This window comes from Macaca fascicularis, chromosome 1, assembly GCF_037993035.2.
Source record: "Macaca fascicularis isolate 582-1 chromosome 1, T2T-MFA8v1.1".
Taxonomy (NCBI): Eukaryota; Metazoa; Chordata; class Mammalia; order Primates; family Cercopithecidae; genus Macaca; species Macaca fascicularis.
In genome coordinates this window covers 163,819,862-163,839,406 of record NC_088375.1, presented here as the reverse complement: position 1 = coordinate 163,839,406, position 19,545 = coordinate 163,819,862, and the positions used below count along the sequence as shown (strand labels likewise).

The following is a 19,545-nucleotide window of genomic DNA, read 5'->3' as shown; positions in this document are numbered from 1 at the left end:
TGTTTATTCTATGAAATTTCAATTTTGACCAGTGTGAAATTTGTAATCCTTTCTTCCCTAAAGGCATATATTATCTGTTTTCTGTTAAACCCTTTTGTTACCTGTGCTTGACCACCTCTCTAATTGCCCTAGATAATAATAGTAAATTGAGATTACAGTTTTCTGCATACACATGTGCATCATACACACACACTTATTTACTTAACTCATGCTCTACTTGTTTCGTGTAAAACATGTAAAAATGTCCGTGTACATATAAGGTGACAAGGTTAAAGCTGAATCCACTGATTAAATAGTTGAGGTTTGAAGAGGAAAGCAATGGTAGGTATATTGGTAGGAAAGATAAGAAGAATTAAAGTCAGTTTTTTGGAGATCATGGTATAGACAAGCTCTCATGGCCACACGGTTAACTTCTAGCATGAATTTGTGCTATTGTGGAAAAGAGGTGAAAAAGCTAGTAACATGGAAAAAACTGGACCTCCTTGTGTTCAGTCGTAGCAGAGTATTACAAACAAAAGCAACACAAATCCAACTCTGATTAGACTTTTGTATTAATCCGCTTTCACACTGCTGATAAAGACATACCCGAGACTGGGCAATTTACAAAAGAAAGAGGTTTACTGGACTTACAGTTCCATGTGGCTAGGGAAGCCTCACAATCATGGCAGAAGGCAAGGAGGAACAAGTCATGTTTTACGTGGATGGCAGCAGGCAGAGAGCTTGTGCAGGGAACTCTCATTTTTAAAACCATCAGATCACATGAGGCTTACTATCATGAGAACAGCATAGGAAAGACTTGCCCCCATGATTCAGTTGCCTTCCACGGGGTTCCTCCCACAACATGTAGGAATTGGATATGAGATTTGGGTGAGGACACAACCAAACTATATCAACCTTCAAAAAGAATGAACTCAACTTCAATTCCCTACTGTGTGATGAACTAGACACTGAGCAGCTCTCCAGTGGTAGCACAATTAGATTGTGGCTAATGTATTACAAATATACCTTTTGAATATAATCCTGGCTGTAATGAAAATAAGCAGCGCTTGACAGACAATAGTCTTTGTTCTTGGAACTACTTTATGTCTGAGTATCTACTGTAGTGTCACAGATTATTATCCTTCAGGGAACTTAGAGGAGCTACTACTCTTTCTTTTGGAGAGTCCATAAGATTTTTCCCCTGATAGGTAAGACATCATTTATTTATTGGTGCTTTCACAATTTTTTATTTTGTCTTTAGTTATCTTTTTATTTTGATGTGTAAACTTTATAGTTTTAATAGTATGATCATGTAAGAGAAAAAATGGCATTTATTTCAGTCATTCCTTTAATTCAGGCTTGTTTAAAAAACAAATGGAAATATTTGAAGATTAAAACAGAAACTCAAAATTTTATTAATTTAAGGAGGAAAGAATTCAAAATTTAAGTCCCAAATAAATCATTGTGTATACAAAGATTTAATACAAAGCTTTATTAACTAGCTAATTAAATGATATCAAGCTTGTGGCTGGTAAATTAAAAGCAAATAAGAATCAGTTTTACTTGAAAATAAAAGTTTTTGGGAAAAGGTATGAAGCAAGAAGTTTACCTACTGACTCTTATATTGGACATTTGCAAGAATGGTTTTAATTATTTAGTAAATCCAGACATTAAGAATTTGTAATAAAGAGTACACACTGAAGCTAATAGAAATATTATGCTTAATATTAAAAAAAGCAAGAAAACAAAGAAATTTGGGAAAAATCAGGCACAAACCACCAAAATGGTTTATTTCTTTTAATTGTGATGTAGGCTAACAGAATGAAAATTAATAATCATAAAATTTTAAAGTAAAATTATTAGCCTTTTGCATTTTTTGTTGCACAGAACCCTAATCCAAGGATTTACTTTTCAAGCAAGATAGGATTTTGCCAGTCCCAGGCTAACTCCCTCATGATACAAAAATAAACTAATGAATGGCTCAGTTTATGAGCCTTTCTCCAAGACAATTTGTTTTATTGAAATAATTGGGTGGCCTAGAACTTTGAAGAATGCTTGTCATTTTTCAAATTACTGATATTTTTGGACAGTTTTAAACTGTTCATTTGCTACTATTTTTCTCTCTAATATGATATACCATTTGGAATCTAAATTTTGTTTTTATGTTGTAATTCTGCTTTAGAGAAAAAACATATTGGATACAAATATGGACTGGGTATGTTTATTGCAAGCTATTTTTTCTTCCATATTTGTTATTATGAGTGAAAACTTCTATGATTCTTAATATAATGCATTTTCTTGTAAAAAATTTATTCTTTGATGTATAATACTTACACTTGTATGTTACCATCCTTCTTGGGCTATAATTATTGAATATTAAAGTATTACTTCCATTTCAAGAACTTCAGTAAGAAGAGAATGAAATTCAGGGCTTTGCCCATGAAGCCAAGCAGATGCCTGTGTTTAAAAATAATAAGCATAGTGAAAAATTTCAATTGAAATCTAAATAAATCTATGCATTTGCATGTGCCTTTATTTCTCTAGTCTATGTTAAAAGTCAAAGAGAACGATAGGAAAACAAAACAAACAAAAAACCCTCTGACCTATATATTACAGTTTTAAAAGGTGCATTCACTAGATCTCAATATTTAAGGAAGCAATGCCTCCTTAAATATTGAGATCTAGTGAATGCACCAGAGGAATTTGTATGTTAACACCAATTTTGTGTGTGGAGGTGATGTATTAATATGATCTGGTATGTCTTAGAAATGTTTCTCTTTTTTTCCAAACTGATTATGACACCCACTCATTTCAATAAATTAGCATTATCATCTCAACCAAATCATCTTGAAGTGACATCAGATTCTCTTATTAATGCATGAGCTATGTTTGAAAAGTAATTAGAATTAACATTTTTGTTTCCTATCATCCAAATTAGCATTAATTGCACACATAACATTTTGTTTACAGCACTCACCAGATATGTAATAATCCTAGTAAAGACATGGATAGGAAAGGTCCAGAGGAGGGGAAGAGATAATATGCATGCTGAAAGGAGGGAAACCACAGCTGAACTTAAAACTAATTTATGGAATGTGATCATATTTGACAAACAGGTAGTCCATAAAGGCAGGACACTTCTACTGTTTTTTGTTTTGTTTTGTTTTGTTTTTGAGATGGAGTCTTGCTCTGTCGTCCATGCTGGAGTGCAGTGGTGATCATGGCTCACTGCAACCTTCGTCTCCCGGGTTCAAGTGATTCTCCTGCCTCAGCTTCCCGAGTAGCTGGGACTACAGGCGCTTGCCACCACGCCCGGCTAATTTTTTGTGTTTTTAGTAGAGACAGGGTTTCACTATGTTAGCCAGCACGGTCTTGATCTCCTGACCTTGTGATCCATATCCCAAAGTGCTGGAATTACAGGCATGAGCCACCATGCCTGGCCAGACACTTGTACTTTTAATACCTGTTTGCATAAGTGTCAATGCTTCATAAACAAGGGATGTTCCATGAAGAAATCTGTGTGGTGGTAGTAGGGGTGAGGTGTGGTTAGAGATGGAGATTTGGGAAAATGGAAATTTTAGTAAACTTCCTGTTTCCCAGGCTGTTTCCAAGAACAAAACCTGAACTGTAGGGAGAGAAATGGTTATGGAGATAGAGATAGAGATAGAGATAGAGATTGAGATAGGTAGAGCTAGAGCTACAGTTAGATGTAGAGGTAGAGCTAGAGATAGGTAGAGCTAGAGCTACAGTTAGATGTAGAGGTAGAGCTAGAACTAGAGCTAGATATAGAGATGAGGTAGAGATGTAAGTATAGCTAGAGCTAGAGGTAGAACTACAGGTAGAGCTAGAGAGCTAGGGATAGAGATGAGGTAGAGGTAGAGATAGAAGTAGAGCTAGAGCTGGTACCAGTACTAGAAGTGGAGGTAGGCATACAGCTAGACGTAGAGGTAGAGGTCATGTAGAGATAAAGGTAGAGCTAGAGCTAGAGGTAGAGTTAGGGATAGGGATAAGGATAGGGATAGAGCTATAACTAGAGATAGAGCTAGAGGTAGAGGTAGATGTAGAGATAGAGAGAGATGAAGGCAGAGGAAAGGGAATGGAGGGGGGAAGGGAGAAATAATTCATAGATGATTTTATAAGAATGCATTATATTTAATAAATATCAAAAAGAATCATTGTCTAGAATATATTTTTAAACCCTCACAAATCGTTAAGAGATTGACATAAAACCCAAGAGATTATCAATTTTATAAACAGACCATACACAGAAAAAGAAGATAAAGTTATTAATAGGACTTGTAAAGGCTCTCAACCTCACATTTCGTTCAATAAAATATATGATAGAGTAACAATAAAGTACTATTTCACATTGACAATGCTATGGTTTGGCTCTGTGTCCCCACCCAAATCTCGCCTTTAATTTTAGTTCCCATAATTCCTAGTTGTCATAGGAGGAACTCGGTGGGAGGTAATTTAATCATGGGGGCAGTTATACTTATGCTGATCTCATGATGGTGAGTTCATTCTCACAAGATCTGATGGTTTTATAAGGGGCTTTTCCCGCTTTTGCTTGGCATTTCTCTCTCCTGCCACCATGTGAAGAAGGGCGTGTTTCCTCCCCCTTCCACCATGATTGTAAGTTTCATGAAACCTCCCCAGCCATGTGAAACTGTGAAACTGTAAGTCAATTAATCCTCTTGCCTTTATAAACGACACAGTTTTGGGTATTTCTTCATAGCAGCATGAAAGCAAACGAATACAGACAAGGATGTAGAAAATTAAAACATCATAGATGTTGATGTAGATATACTTGGGGAAAACTCTCATGTATGTGGGCATAAGAAGAGCATATGCCCTTTGACCTGGCACTTCCACTCCTAGATATTTATTTTAGAGAAAATCAGGCAGATGGGTGCAGGCAAACATGTATGAATGTAATTTTTGTTTTTGTAGTATTCCTTGCCATGATGAGAGTGGAAATAATTTTCCCTTGGCGGGAGATTGTACAAACAAATTATGCTTTATTCAAATTATGGAATACTCTATAGCAGTTAAAATTAACAATAAAATTTATGTTTCAATATGGATAAATCTCAAGAAACATAATTTTGAATTAAAAAACAAATGCAAATTATACATATAATATGAAAATGTATATGCAAATATAAATTCACAACAATAGGACATAAATTTAATTGATGTATATAGATATAGTAAAAGTACAAAAACATGTATGAAAACAGTACATAACAGCTTCTGGATAACAGTTATATTTGGGGGTGGGCTTGGGGGAAGAAGTAAAAGAGACTAGTTTGGGACGGGGGGGTGTTTCTGTGATTTTTTTTTTCTTTTACAAAAAGAGAGTCATGGAGCATCCAGTGATGTGATCCTGGCAGAAAGGCAGGTTTTAATTTCCCCACAATTCCTCCTGGAAAACAAACAAATCAATTAGGATAGCCAATAATGAATGCACTGTTAATGTCTTAAATAAAAGTCAAAGGCAATAAATTCCCATAAATTTCAGATTATGAACAGGAGTGGTAAATCACTTACAGCAGTATAACAAGAACAAGAACGAAGTTGTGTGGCAGGAATACTGAAAAATGAATAGGGACAACTTATGTATGCCACAAACTTGGGGTATAAAAAAATTTTCTACAAACATCTACTAAAAGAAGGAGATCCTATATTCCTTGGGTGGAAACATGGCAAGACATGTGAGAATGCCCAGTGAAAGTGGGAAAAGTCCTCAGAATCTTCAATTTGCAGATAAGATTAAAAAACTGCTTGCAGACATGAAAAGATGATGGTTCTAGGTTAATTTAAATTTATAATTAAATGACCACACAATTAAGCCACTAGCTAATTTCCATTTAGTGTTAAATGACATAATAAAGAATTAGAGAAATCCAGAATGGGAGGCATTCTATAGAACAACTAAACTAATTTCTATAAGTCAATGGTTGGAGGAAAAGGGGGCAGAGGAAGAACTACTCTAAATTAAGAGTGACCTAAAAAACAAACATATTAAAATGTGGACCTTGTTTAGATTTTAATTCAAATAAACCAAAAACACAGTTTTGAGAAAATCCATACATTTGGTTAAGACCAGGTGTAAGATTATACCAAAGAAACATGAGTGATAATAATATTGTGGTTTTGTAGTGGATCATAATTTTTAGAGTTATACTGAATTATGATGGGGTAAAATAATACCATCTGATATTTGCTGAAAAATACTTCAAATAAGAAAAAGAAAAAACATGTTTTAAAAAATAGGTTAAATGATCCCAAGTTACAGTAATCCAAACAGTGTGGTACTGACATAAGGACAGACATATGGATCAATAGAATAGAATAGAGGTCCCAGATAAACCCTTGTGCACACAATCAATCAATCAATCAATCTTTGACAAGAGTGCCAAAACCATACAATGGTCTTAAAGGGTAGTACTGTTAACAAATGGTGTTAAGAAAACTGGATATCCATGTGTAAAAGAATGAAGTCAGATCCTTACTTTACACAATATACAAAAATAAACTCGAAATGAATTAAAGACCTAAGCATAAGACCTTAAAATATAAAACTACAATAAGAACACAGGAGAAAAATTTTATAACAGTGGATTTGGCAATGTTTTCTTGGATATGACACCAAAACCACAGGCAACAAAAGCAAAAATAGACAAATGAGAGTACATCAAACTTAAAGCCTTTTGCACCTGAAAGGAAACAATCAGTAGAGTGAAAAAGTAACCTACTAGATGGGAGAAAATATTTCTAAATCATGTATCTGATAAGGAGTTATATTCAGAGTATATAAAGAATGCCTATAATTTAACGACAAGCAAATAACCTAGTTAAAAATAATAGGTAAAAGCCTCAAACAGGTATTTCTCCAAAGATTTATAAATGGCTAACAAGTGACAAGATATTCAATGTCACTAACCATTAGAGAAATGCAAATCAGAACTATATTGAGATATCACCCATCAAGGTGGCGATATGGTTTGGTTCTGTGTCCCCACCCAAATCTCATGCCAAATTGTAATCCCCACATGTCAGAGGAAGGACCTTGTGGGAGGTGATTGGCTCATGGGGGCAGATTTCCCCCTTGCTGTTCTCCTGATAGTGTGGTCTCATGAGATCTGATGGTTTAAAGTTGTGTGGCACACTTCCCCCTTCTCTCTGTCTCTATCCTGCTGCACCATGGTAAAATGTGCTTGCTTCCCCTTTGCATTCTGACATAATTGTAAATTTCTTGAGGCCTCCCAAACATGCTCCTGTACAGCCTATGGAACTGTGAGTCAAACCTCTTTTCTTCAATTACCCAGTCTCATGTAGTTCTTTATAGCAGTGTGAGAATGGACTAATACACATGGCCACTGTTACAAAAACAGAAAATAGCAAATGGTATTGGAATGAGGAGAAATTGCAATTCTTGTGCATTGTCAATGGGAATTGACAGTACAGCCACCATGAAAAACAGTATAGAGTTTCCTCAGGAAATTAAAAAATGCAGTTACCATATGTTCCAGAAATCCCACTTCTGGGTACATATCCAGTAGAATTGAAGACAGACTCTTGATGATATATTTTCATATCCATGTTCATTACAGCATTATTCACAATAGCCAAGAGGTGAAAGCAACCCAAATGTCCATTGACATATAAATGGATACAGAGAATGGAGTATATAGATACAGTGGAATGTTAGCCTAAAAAGAGAAGGAAATTTTGTCATGTGCTATAACATTGATGAACCCTGAAGACATTATACTAAGTAAAATAAGCCAATCACAAAAAGACCAACACTGTATGATTTCACCTGTATAAGGCATCTAAATTGGTCCAACTAATAGAAAGCAGAATTGTGGATGTCAGGGGCTGTGAGGAAGGGGAAATAGAGGGTTGTTTCTCAATGGGTATAGAGTTTCAGTTTTGCAACATGAAAAGTTTTTAGAGATCTACTGCACAACAATTTGACTGTTGTTAACACTATTGAACTATACACTTAGAAATGGTCAAGATAATTTTCATGTTAAACAAGTTATGTTAAAATGTGTTTTCTATTGTAATTTTAAAAATAAATAAATAGGTTCTGTGAATGTGACAAAATCTTGATAACTGTTTTATATCGGTGATTGGTATATCTAGTACTACTTTAATTTTGTGTCTATATCAAAGTTTTTATAATTTTTAGGGAAAAAGAAATTTGAAACAATTATGACAGTATTAATATCTGTTCATTCAAGGAAGGGAGCAAACTGGTGTTTTCTGTATGTTTGGAATATCTCATCATTGATAAAATCCGAAAGTAGTAACAGTAGCCAATTGGCAACATAGAACCTTAAGTTTACCCAGTTTGAATCTATGGGTCATAATTCTCAATTATCTGGAGAGACAATCATATTAATTAGTCCAATGAGACCAGTGTAGATTGTATAATCCAAACAGAGTTGCATTGAGGATGTGTGATCAGTTCTGAGAGAAGCGATATGGGCTTTCAGAGTTTCCAAAAAAATGTTTACTACCGATTAAAAGGACAAGAAGGATTTTCACGGTAGATCAAAAAGTTTGGTAATATGCCCTGGATGTTTCACAGCTTGATGCCACTATCTAGTTGTGCCACTAAGAGATCCAGAGACTCTTATGCTAGTTTTTTCACTTCTCTGAAAGAGAAAAAATGCTTGTAGACTTCTAAGGTGTTTATCACTATACCCTGATAGCTGAAGATTATAAATAATATTTTTATTTAGGAGCTGTTAACAAAGTTGTCAGTTATCTTTATGACCCAGCCAAGATAACTCATTAGCTTTTATACAATGCAATTATTGAAGACATAAAAAAAGTACAAAAAAGTTAGCTGGGTATGGTGGCAGGCGCCTGTAATCCCAGCCACTTGGTCGGCTGAGGCAGGAGAATCACTTGAGCCGCTGAGGTGGAAGTTGCAGTGAGTCGATATTGCACCATTGCACTCCAACCTGGGCAACAAAAGCGAAACTCCATCTAACAAAAAAGAAAAAAAATGGACATTGATAGTAACAGCATCAAAACAGAATTGCATTTCCCCAATTCAAATAGGTCACAAATGATGATCCAAAACTTAACTGAAGCAAAACAATCAATTACTGAAGACATTTGCTCTGTAATTTTATACCAACTCTTTATTATGGTTTTTGTTTTTCAATTTTTTAAGGTTAGAAGGTGTTTCAGAATGTGACTTAATAAGAATTTTTTAAAAGTTTACTTTTTTTTACTTTTTATTTTGAAATAGTTGTGGATTCATAATTTGCAAAATGGATAGTTCTTGGGCACCCTTCACTTATTTTCTCCCAGGGGTTACATCTTACATTAACTATAGTACAACGTCAAAACTGGGAAATTGACATTGGTACAATGTGGTGTATAGTTCTATGCCATTTTTTTATATGTATGCATTCCTGTAACAACCGCTAGAAGCAAGATATGGAATTCTTCCACCACCACAAAGATTTGTTGGTGTTAATATTTTACCAATTTATGTCCAATGTAGAAAACTTGCCTTCTTTTAAGTCTCTGTACCCATCTCCCCAACCCATTTATAATATTGTTGTGTTAAATATTTTCTCTACATACATTTAGATTCATATCGGAAAATATTGTACTTTTAGTTTTGACTACTAAACTAAATTTAGAACACACAAGAGCAGAAGGAACGTCTTTTGTATTACTTATATTTGTTGTTCTTGATGTTTTAAGATTCCTTCTTTAATCATTTCCATTCGCTTTCAAGGGGTTTCTTTAGCCATTGTTTTAATGTATGTGGCTTGTGAAAACTTCTCTTAATTTTCATTAATCTGAAAATGCATTTATTTCCTTTTCATTTCTGAAGGAAAATGTTGCCAGATTCAAAATTTGGGTTTGACAGTTCTTTTCTTTCAGGACTTGAAATTTGTTGTGCCATTTCCTTCTGATCATTGTGAATTCTGATGAGAAATCCACTGTCACTCAAATTGTTTTTTCCCCTGATAGTTAAGGTGTCATTTATTTCTTGGTGCTTTCAAGATTTTTTGTTCTTAGTTTTCTTTTTATTTTGATATGGATTAGTATGGATTTCTTGTGTTTGGATTTCACTTATTTTTATTGATTGATTGATTGATTGATTGAGATAGAGTCTCACTCTGTCACCCAGGCTCGAGTGTAGTGGCGTGATCTCGGCTCACTGCAAGCTCCGCCTCCCGGGTTCACACCATTCTCCTGCCTCAGCCTCCCGAGTAGCTGGGACTACAGGCGCCTGCCACCACGCCTAGCTAATTTTTTGTATTTTTAGTAGAGATGAGGTTTCACCATGTTAGCCAGGATGGTCTTGATCTCCTGACCTTGTGATCCACCTCAGCCTCCCAAAGGAAAATATTTTCTTAAGTGCAATTTTAATATAACCTAAACTATATATTCTCGGCCCTTGTTCACAAATAATTCATGACTACAGTTGCAATAGTAGTAGAAACATACTCATCATTCGCAGCACATAAATTGAGGCCAGTTTGATGGGGATAATTTCTGCTTATGTATTCTGCTTTATTGCTTTATTAAACAAAATTTTATATTTTTACTACAATATTCTTAGAGAAAAGATAGCCATAAAATACATAAAATACAGTGAATGTCTCAAGAACCATTGTTATATTTGCTCAGCCGATTTTGAACTCTGTGATCCTAGAAAGTTCACTTAATCTCTTTATAGTTCACATCTCAATTGGTAAAATGGGACGATAGAGGCAATGATCTACTGAGCTCAGGAATTAATACAAAACACAGATTCTTTCTGTTTGTTTTTGGCATGACATAGCTTTTGGTTATTTCATTGCTCTTTAGTATCATCTATAGAAAGCACACAGAAAAAGGAAACAACGTTGAAACAAATGCATCACTTTTAAACTTTAGTTCCTAAATGTACCAGTAATTATAATTGAGGTATGAACTGCAGTCACTTTTTCTAAGACGAACTTTCTAAAATGCTATTATTCTCTGAAAACCTCATTTCTGTGGGTATAGTTTTCCTATTATTAGTAAAGACATTTCATCCTGAGTTTTAGCAAACAACCTGACATAGTGAAAGGGGAGAGTGTCCTGGAAAAAGCAGGGACTGTGGAATTAGGAAACTGACATTTGCCACTGAGTCTGGGCCAGTTTATTGAATGTCTTCAAACCTCAGATTTCTTATCTTTCAGAAAATTGAGACCAACCAAATAAACCCTAAAAAGATTATAATGAGAATTTGAACTACATTACTGGTCAGATGGAAATGACATAAAACATTTTTATCAACATGCCCTAGAGTCCAGGACCTGTGTTCTTTCTCTGAGTACCTGAGTAAGCTCCTACCAACATTTGGTTTTTCAGCAGTAAAATAGAGGTAATATCTGTTCTAACCACCTCACAGAGTTATTCGTTGAACACAAAGCAATAAAATTACTTTTATTTATTGCAAAATGATATATAAATGATGTTCACTAAGGTTTTATGGAAGTTTAAAAATTATTAGTTTTTTTTTAAATATTTGAATAGACTTGCTTAGGTTGAAACTTCAATAAGGTGTTAGGTGTCAGACACACAGAGTTCAATGATCCGCCTTGAGTTTTTCCCCACTGCTTTCTCATTTTGCTGCTAAGGGTAAGCACCAGAGTTGGCCTGTGTCAGAACTGAGAATCAGGAGTGGGCTGCCTTTGCTGCTTCTCACTGTCCCCTGCTTTCTCTGTAGCGCCCACTGTGAGATGCTCCTATTCTCATGCTGAATTTCATCCTTTTGCTCATTACTTCCATAAATTATTCCTTAGAAAGAGCAAAGAATGAATTAAATAATTAATTTCGAGCATTTGCATAACAATACAAAACAATATCCTTTTTAAAGATTTGCCACAATTTTAGTTTTGTGAAAAATGTTGGAGTCATGTATCTATTTAATCACCATTTTCCATTCAGTGTCTTTATGGTGCCTAGTCTGTCATATTCTCATTAGTTTTCTTTTTTTCAATTTGTCAATGGCTTCACCTGTGTGCCTTACAACTATTTGGCTCTTTTTATCAACTTCATGAAGATTTGCATATATTGCAAGATTTACAATTTTAGTTGGCACTATATGTACTTGGCACTGTAATTTTATTGTATTATTAGGTATTTACAGTATCTGGTAATCAGCAAGAAACAGATAAAAATGCTTTGACATAATAGACGAAAACACAGGCTAGTGATTAATTCACCAGTGAACGTATTTGTGTTATTAAGACCTTGCATTCTTACACAAATGCCAATTGCAGGAACTTGTAATGAATGCAGAAGGAGGCTAGCTATGACTGCATTTACAAAGTACTATTACTATTATTCCCATTTTACTCATGAGAAACTGAACCTTAGCCATGTTGAGGAAGTTGCCAAGAAAGACGTTGCGTATGGCAGAGTCAGGACTTGAATCTGTATTGGTTTGACTTTCCGAGTTCTTCAGACATCAAAGAACTTACAATTTGGTTATGTGTTTTTGAGGAAGAACAAAGAAAGAAGAAATGAGTCAAGATAATACAAGATAATAAAACTGTTAATTAAGTGTACAGTTATGTGACCTAGACTATCCATTTTTCATGAATTCAGAAAGAGTATGGGACCGTAGTATTAGAGTGGACGGGGGGGAGTGGGCGCTGGATTTGCAGATCATTTGGTAATGTCCTCATTATTTGGATGAGGAAACTGAAGTCAAGACAAGTAAAGTGATTGTCCCAAACTAACAAAAATGGCTCTTACAACTAGAACTCCTACTTTTTTCTAAGATAATTTTGTAACTAATTGAAAATAGTATATATTCTAATTGTGAGATTAGAATTTTTTAATAATATATAACAGGCACTCAATATTTTATTCAATGTCATTTTATTCAACTTTGCTTCTTAATAACATTGATAAGAAAAAAAATGTGATTCCCCGTTGGGGCTACTGTCTGTGTGGAGTTTGCACATTGTTATGTCCAGAGTGGGTTTCTGCTTGGCTACCTGAGATGCTGGGAAGGACTTTGGCCACCTGAGACCATGAACTGAAATAATAGGGTAAATAATTATCTTTCTTGCTTGTATTAATCTTTCTTAAATGAATGTATACCTTACATTTACCTCAAGGTTTAAGGTTAGAAGGGTTTTGTTTTTTATTTAGAAGTTTGGTGACATTTTTGTGAGCAGAAATATGCCATAAATATTTGTCTCTTTTTAAAATTAATTACCCTATGGTAAAATTGACTTCAATAGTCATCGTTTCACTTAAAGTTGCAATTTTCAAGAATCGACCAATGATGTTATGTGAGACCTTATTGTATATCATAAAGTTTTTCAAACTGGAGAAGAAAAGACCATGAAAGAGAACAGAGACTTAGTACTATGGTGACACATAAGAGGCCAAGAAAAATGTAGAATGATTCATCCATTAAACCTGCCTATATGGAAATTTATATAAGGCACTGTTGGGTCCTGTAGCTAAGGAATTATTGAGTAACTTACACAGTCTGTTAGGGAACAGAGACACTTCTACAAAGAACACTATAATGGAGTAAGAACAATTTAAAAGGAAAGTCACATAGTGGTATGGCCACTAGGAGTGGGGAGTTATTAATTCAGCCTAAGGGATTCCCACTGATCTTGTTATAATGCTTCACAGAAGTGACAATTAAGTTTACTGGGCACCTGAAGGGCAGGGAGTTATTCCATCTAGAAAGAACTGCAAAGGGATAATGTATTATAAAACAAACATGTTAAAGGAATAGCAAGAAATTCAAAGAGGTCCTAAATACTTATGCAAAAGCCTTAGAGATGCATTTTGAATAATTTTTGGCTTGTTAAAATTGTAGAATCATTCTGTCCAGAAAGGTTTTGCTCATTTCTAATTTTGCTTAAGTCAAAAATCCTTCAGAATGCATTTCTAATTTTCTGGTGTTAGCATTAGCAGCCTCTACATTAACATTCAAAGTTTAATAATCAGCACAACCTGTAAGTGTTGACCACCCGTGACTAAATGCTATGTTTGCTTTTATGCCTTTGAAGAAATGCGTAGACTTTGCTAGGATACTCGCTTTTCAGTTATAAAGGGAAACATTTACATTTTACTCCATAAATTTGTGCAATCATTGTATGTCAATCCAACATAAATAAAACTTAAAGAGAAAAGAATCAATTAGAATTAACTGAAATAGCACTGACTAAATGTGAGCTGATACAATGACAATCTTCATGGTTCCATTAGCAAAAAACAAAAACAAACTTCTCTGTAGGGTATCTGCAGCTTGCTGTGTGTTTCCCTCTCAGAATATTTATCATTCGTAAAACTTACTTGTTTTTTTTTCTTCCAGAAAGCAAACTCTCATTTCTTAACATTTTTATGCTTCTGTGGAACTCTTTGGCTGTTAAAGTTGACATAAGAACTTCTATTTCATAATAGCTTACCTGTTTGTTCCCTTCCCTCCTTGGAGCTCAGGGACTAGGTCTTGAGAGGGGGGATGACATATTAATCATCTAGAATTTCCAGTATCTAGCACTTAGTAGTTGTTTAATCAATGAAAAGTGGATGATTGAGAATAAATGAATAAAACTGTTGTGAAAGCCCCATTCATCTGAGGATCTATATATTGGCCAGGGTGGGCCTGGTAAGAAGTAAAATTTAGTGTCTAAGAGAGATTACCCTGAAATATTGGAATTTTAGGGAACCAAAATTAGCACCTCTTTTTTTCACCCACTCTTGAACTTATGAAATGAGATACATAAAACAAATGGAGATTTAAACATACTAAATAAAAAAAATATTAATAGTAACTGGTAAGTTCTTTAGAGATCATGACTTACATCTGCTCTCAAAATAGTTCACAGATACTTCATCCCAGGGTTAGGCAGATTTATCTCCAAGTCATCAGCTTAGCTGGACACTGCAGGGTCCTCCTATTACGTGATAGGCAATAGAGATATTGTGCTGAAAAAGTCCTGCTTTCACACTGTTGAAGTGAAGTGAATGGATAATTTTGATATAGTGTAATGGTGAACTATATAGGGAATTAAGGGAGGACAGGAGAGAGTCTCATAGCTTTGACTTAGAAGACTCAAGGAATGAAATATCCAAGATGTGTTTGAAGGAAGGATAAGAGTTGTCTAATAAAGAAGGGAATGTTCTAGACCAGAAAACCAAACCAAAGAAAACAAACATGAAATGTTTGAGACACAAAGGTTTTGTTTTTAATGATCAGAAGGTAGAAGATGAATGGAGGGAGAGAAGACAAGGAGGAGGAAAAGAGGAAAGAAGGGAGTAAGAATGAGACAGGAGAGCTTGCTGAGGATGGATCAGGAAGGGCTTTGCAAGCAATTTTATGTACTATCCACTGGACCCTCTCCTAAGGGAACAAACAGGGGATAACTGAATGGTTCTTAGCAGGAGGATAGCACAATAGATCTTTCACTGTGTGAAACACTAAGAAAGATAGCAAAATAAACATTTAGGAGGCTTGAACTCCAGGAGAGGCAGGGAAGTTGGAGAGAGGACCACAGATCGGAGACACTTGTAGGATGTAAAGTCAAGAGGCTTGGTGGTAGTTTATTTAAAGAAGGGGGGCCGATGCCCAGGTTCTCTGTCTTAGAGAAAGAGATGATGGGCCATAACATGAGCTACAGCTGCATCTAGTTGCTATGGATTTATTTGCTAAGAGGATTTTTTTTCTCAATTTCAGCTGGGACAAGTACTCTCCCATGTTCATCTTTGCCCAATACATGATCCGGAACAGTTCAATACAATTAGCAACTTCAGATCATTGGCAGGACTGAAATAGCAAAGTGTGATATCACCTACAAATTAAGATGTATTACTAAGCATCCTCAGAGTGCTTTGGATCTGTATGATTTGCTTCCGCATTGATCATGCATTCAGACCGAATTCTCTGAAGACTGTCCTGTCTTCAGAGAATACAGATGCCTAATAATCCAGATGTAGCTGGTTAGAGGATTCTACTGCTAGAAGAAAATTTTGACTCTACTAAAGCCAACCCTCTTCAAGAATCATAGATCATGAAAAAAATCTTTAAAGCTATTTAGGACAATGTTTTCAATCCTGGGTCAAGATCCATTCGTGAGTTATGAAATCACTTCTGTGGGTTACATCTTGCTTACTTGTCTTAAAAACTGAACTAGAATGTAATAGACTAGAATAGAAAATATCAAAGCACATCACATATATAACAAATGGATTTTTTTTGTGAAACAAGCATGGATGGGAACAGAGAAGAAAGGCATTTTGGTAGCAATAACAATCTGAACGAAGGTGGAAAGGTAGGAAAACATAAAGAACGTGTGGAGAATATCAAGTAGTTCATGATGGCTATGGTGAGTATAGATGTAGATGATTTGTGGAAGATAAAATTGGATAATCGCTGAAACCCATATTATATTGGGACATGAAAAACAACTTAGGAATTAGTATTCAGTAGGCATTCAGTAGGCAAAGGAGAATCATGGAAGGTTCTTGAGCAGGCAATCTACATAAGGGAAAGTTTAATATGAGAGCAGTGGGGAGGATCATTCTTTACAGAAATCAGGTAGCAGTTGTAGCAATAATCCAGACATGGGGAACTAAAAATCTACATGTCAAATTTTCTTCTTACCTCAGAGCTTTACACATGCCATTCTCTTTGCCTCGGGCACTCTCCACCACAGCTTTTACCACCTTATTCTAACTGTTTACTCCTAGTTTTTAAAAATATATTAGTCAAAGTTTTTATCTAAGAGAAATTTTTTGACCTCCCCAAGACTCCTATTATATATCACTCTTTTGATCAGGTAATTAACGTGCTGTTATTTCATGTCTGTGTCCTCTGTTAGAATGCAATGTCCATAAGCAGAAGGAATCTGTCTTGTTTACAGCAGTTATCTCTAGCAATTAGGATGCCTTGCACACTGTTGACTAATAACTTTTTGCTGAATAAATGAAAGAGCTGTGACACTTACCATAGGAAAAAAGAAATCAATGTGGAGGACATTGGAAAGGAAAATCAGCATGACTTGGGGATTTACTGGGTCTTACACCAAGGGAAAGGAAAAGCCAGAGATTCAGTCGTTGCTCTGTAAACAAACATCTGTTCCACATACACTCTGTGTAAGGTACTGGTGCTGGGCCCTGGGAACATGGAGATGAATAAGATATAATTTCCTCAAATCGAGACGCTCACAGTTGGCCATCAGCAAATTCTTATGTAACTCTTACTATAAGCCAAGTACTTTTTTGTTTAAAGCGCTTTATATACATTAACTGGACAATAACTTTATGAGGCAGATACTATTATCATTCCCATTTTATAGGTGAGTTTTATAGAAATTAAGCCAAGGAGAGATTAAATAACTTGCCTAAGTTCACACCGGTAAGTGTCAGAACTAGGATTTGGTTGCTTTTTCCTAACTACTATGCCATATTGCTTCTTTGATTTTTGCAAAGTGGCATTATAATAGATAGTTCAGAATACCTGGTCCAGAAGCAGTCCAGAAAAGAAAGTGGCCATCTATCCAGAAGGGAGAGTCAAGGAAGGGGACGCGACAGTGTCACGTGGAAAGAGTGACAGGGAAAACATTCTAGGTGATAGCATTTCAAGGCAAGAAAGTATGAAACAACATGATGTTTTGGGAGATCTACAATCCATTTAGAATTCCTGGAGAATTCCTGGAGGGAGAGGACAACAGATAAAGCTACTGGTGAGATCAGCAGGAGAGGTTTATCTACCACTCTAAGGCACTGAGACCTAATTCCAAAGGTTATCACGAATACAGGAATATCATAAGCAGTAGGGGTGTGGCGAAGTGGGATATGATCCAAAATCAGACTTGCTGATTAGAAATACCACCTTAGCAGTAGTGAGGAAGGATAGGTTTAGAGCGTGAGCTGGAAATAGACAGATTAGGAGGTGACTGCAATCAGCCAGGCAGGAGATTATGAGGGACCCATTTAAGGCATTAGTAGTGGACACAGAAAGAAGAATTTAAGAGCACTGCAGAACTTGGAGAGGCACTAGATGTTGGGAATAGAAAGGAAGCAAGCTAAGGATCTCTTCAAGGTTCTTGACTTATAAAATCAGGCCACAAAAAGACGGGTGGGACAACAGAGATGACAGACAGTAAGTTATTTTTGGAGCATGTTTCATTAGAGATAGGCTGACTTCCTGGGTAAAATGTCCCATACTTGACAATGTGGGGTCTTTACTTCCTAAGAAGTTTGAAGCTCACAAGTGTTAGTGGAAGTCATGGATGTGAATGAAGACATGGAGGGAAAGGACAAATCCGAGAACTAATGGAAGGACTGAGCACAGAACCTTGAGGGATCAATCACAGCAGGGGTGGGAAGAAGAGGAGCCGGAAGAGAAGAGCAGCGATGACATGACCATAGAGGCAGGAAGACACTCATCTGGAGCCACATCACAGAAACAAAGATGCCACACCTTTCCTGGACTGTCATCTGGGAAATTCCTACTCATTTGTTCTTCAAAGTTCGACTCAAGCACTTCCTTCTCTGGGAAGCGTTCCTTGACTGCCCCCTTCCATGTAAAGCCTGTTTCGCTTTGCTGCCAACTGCTACTTGTGTACAACTTGAACTTTAAAGAAAGTACCCCTTCATATCCTTCTGTCTGAACGCCTGTCTTAACGCTTGGCCGTAAGCACCTTGGGGGTCCTATACCACATTGCTGACCAGAGGGCTTGGCCTGTAGAAGATGCCTAATACATATTTGCTGAGTGAAGCACTGTAGGAAACATTGAGTATCATTAAGACTTCCACAGAAGAGCCACTGCAAAATCTGTGCCAACTGTGGACGCTTCTAGAACAGAGACTTTCAGTTTTCCAAATAACCCATGTTGGTCTTAATGAAAGCCTTCCTATTAATTACTTTCTGAAGTCCTAAGCTTATTTCAGAGGCCAATTACATCTTCTATGAGTATATTTTCACCACCAACCTAGAGATCAAACCACCAACAAAGCCCCCGAGTCCTGAGTTAATCATCCTTCTATACAAACTGTCTTATGCATATTTTTCTTATTGCACAGACCAAACATGTTATAATGATGGGCTCATCTCTGTGTCTTACATCAGGATGACGAGACTATGAGGTTTTCGATTGAAAGACCAATGTCTTGAAGATCTGTGGCTCCAGCAGTTATCACAGCAGACAAGCATTTGGTAAGACCTTGGGATAGGGAAGAGGAATTAGATGGTGCCTTGATTTCTGGCCATCAAACGGGCCACCATCAGAGGGCACTGGCAGCTCTATCAGGCTGAGATTGCTTGAGGTGTTCCCGCAGTCTGAATCATAGGCTGTTTGCGATGGAACTATAACTCCAACCCAGACTTCTGCATTTTTCCCAGGCGGCAGGATACGGGGTGCATGCTCTTACTTCCAGATCAGCTTCTCTGCTCTGATTGCCTTAACTGGATTTTAAACTACTCTCTCTGTCTCCATGCTAACTTAGAGCCTGTTCTCCTTACCACATCAGAGGTGTGTCTAAGAAACAGTTCTGCTCAAAGCATGTTATACA

At 36.2% G+C, this 19,545-nt stretch overlaps 1 protein-coding gene across 3 annotated transcripts in view; it reads right to left on the bottom strand.

Moving 5' to 3' along the window:
* PTGER3 (prostaglandin E receptor 3) overlaps positions 1 to 19,545 on the bottom strand; it is a 217,126-nt gene that overhangs the window by 8,851 nt on the left and 188,730 nt on the right. The window contains exons 3-4 of one of the 3 annotated variants that reach the window (XR_010577805.2): positions 7,506 to 7,697; positions 4,981 to 5,407 (exon numbers count right to left, since the gene is read on the bottom strand). The exons of 1 other annotated variant lie outside the window; for it this stretch is intronic. Coding sequence is in view for 1 of the 2 variants with exons in the window: in XM_005543036.5 (XP_005543093.1) it covers positions 5,387 to 5,407 (21 nt within the window). In the remaining variant the exon portion in view is untranslated. Of the gene's footprint in view, positions 1 to 4,980; positions 5,408 to 7,505; positions 7,698 to 19,545 lie in introns of those variants that run through there. One more of the 3 variants, XM_005543036.5, reaches the window with a different exon arrangement.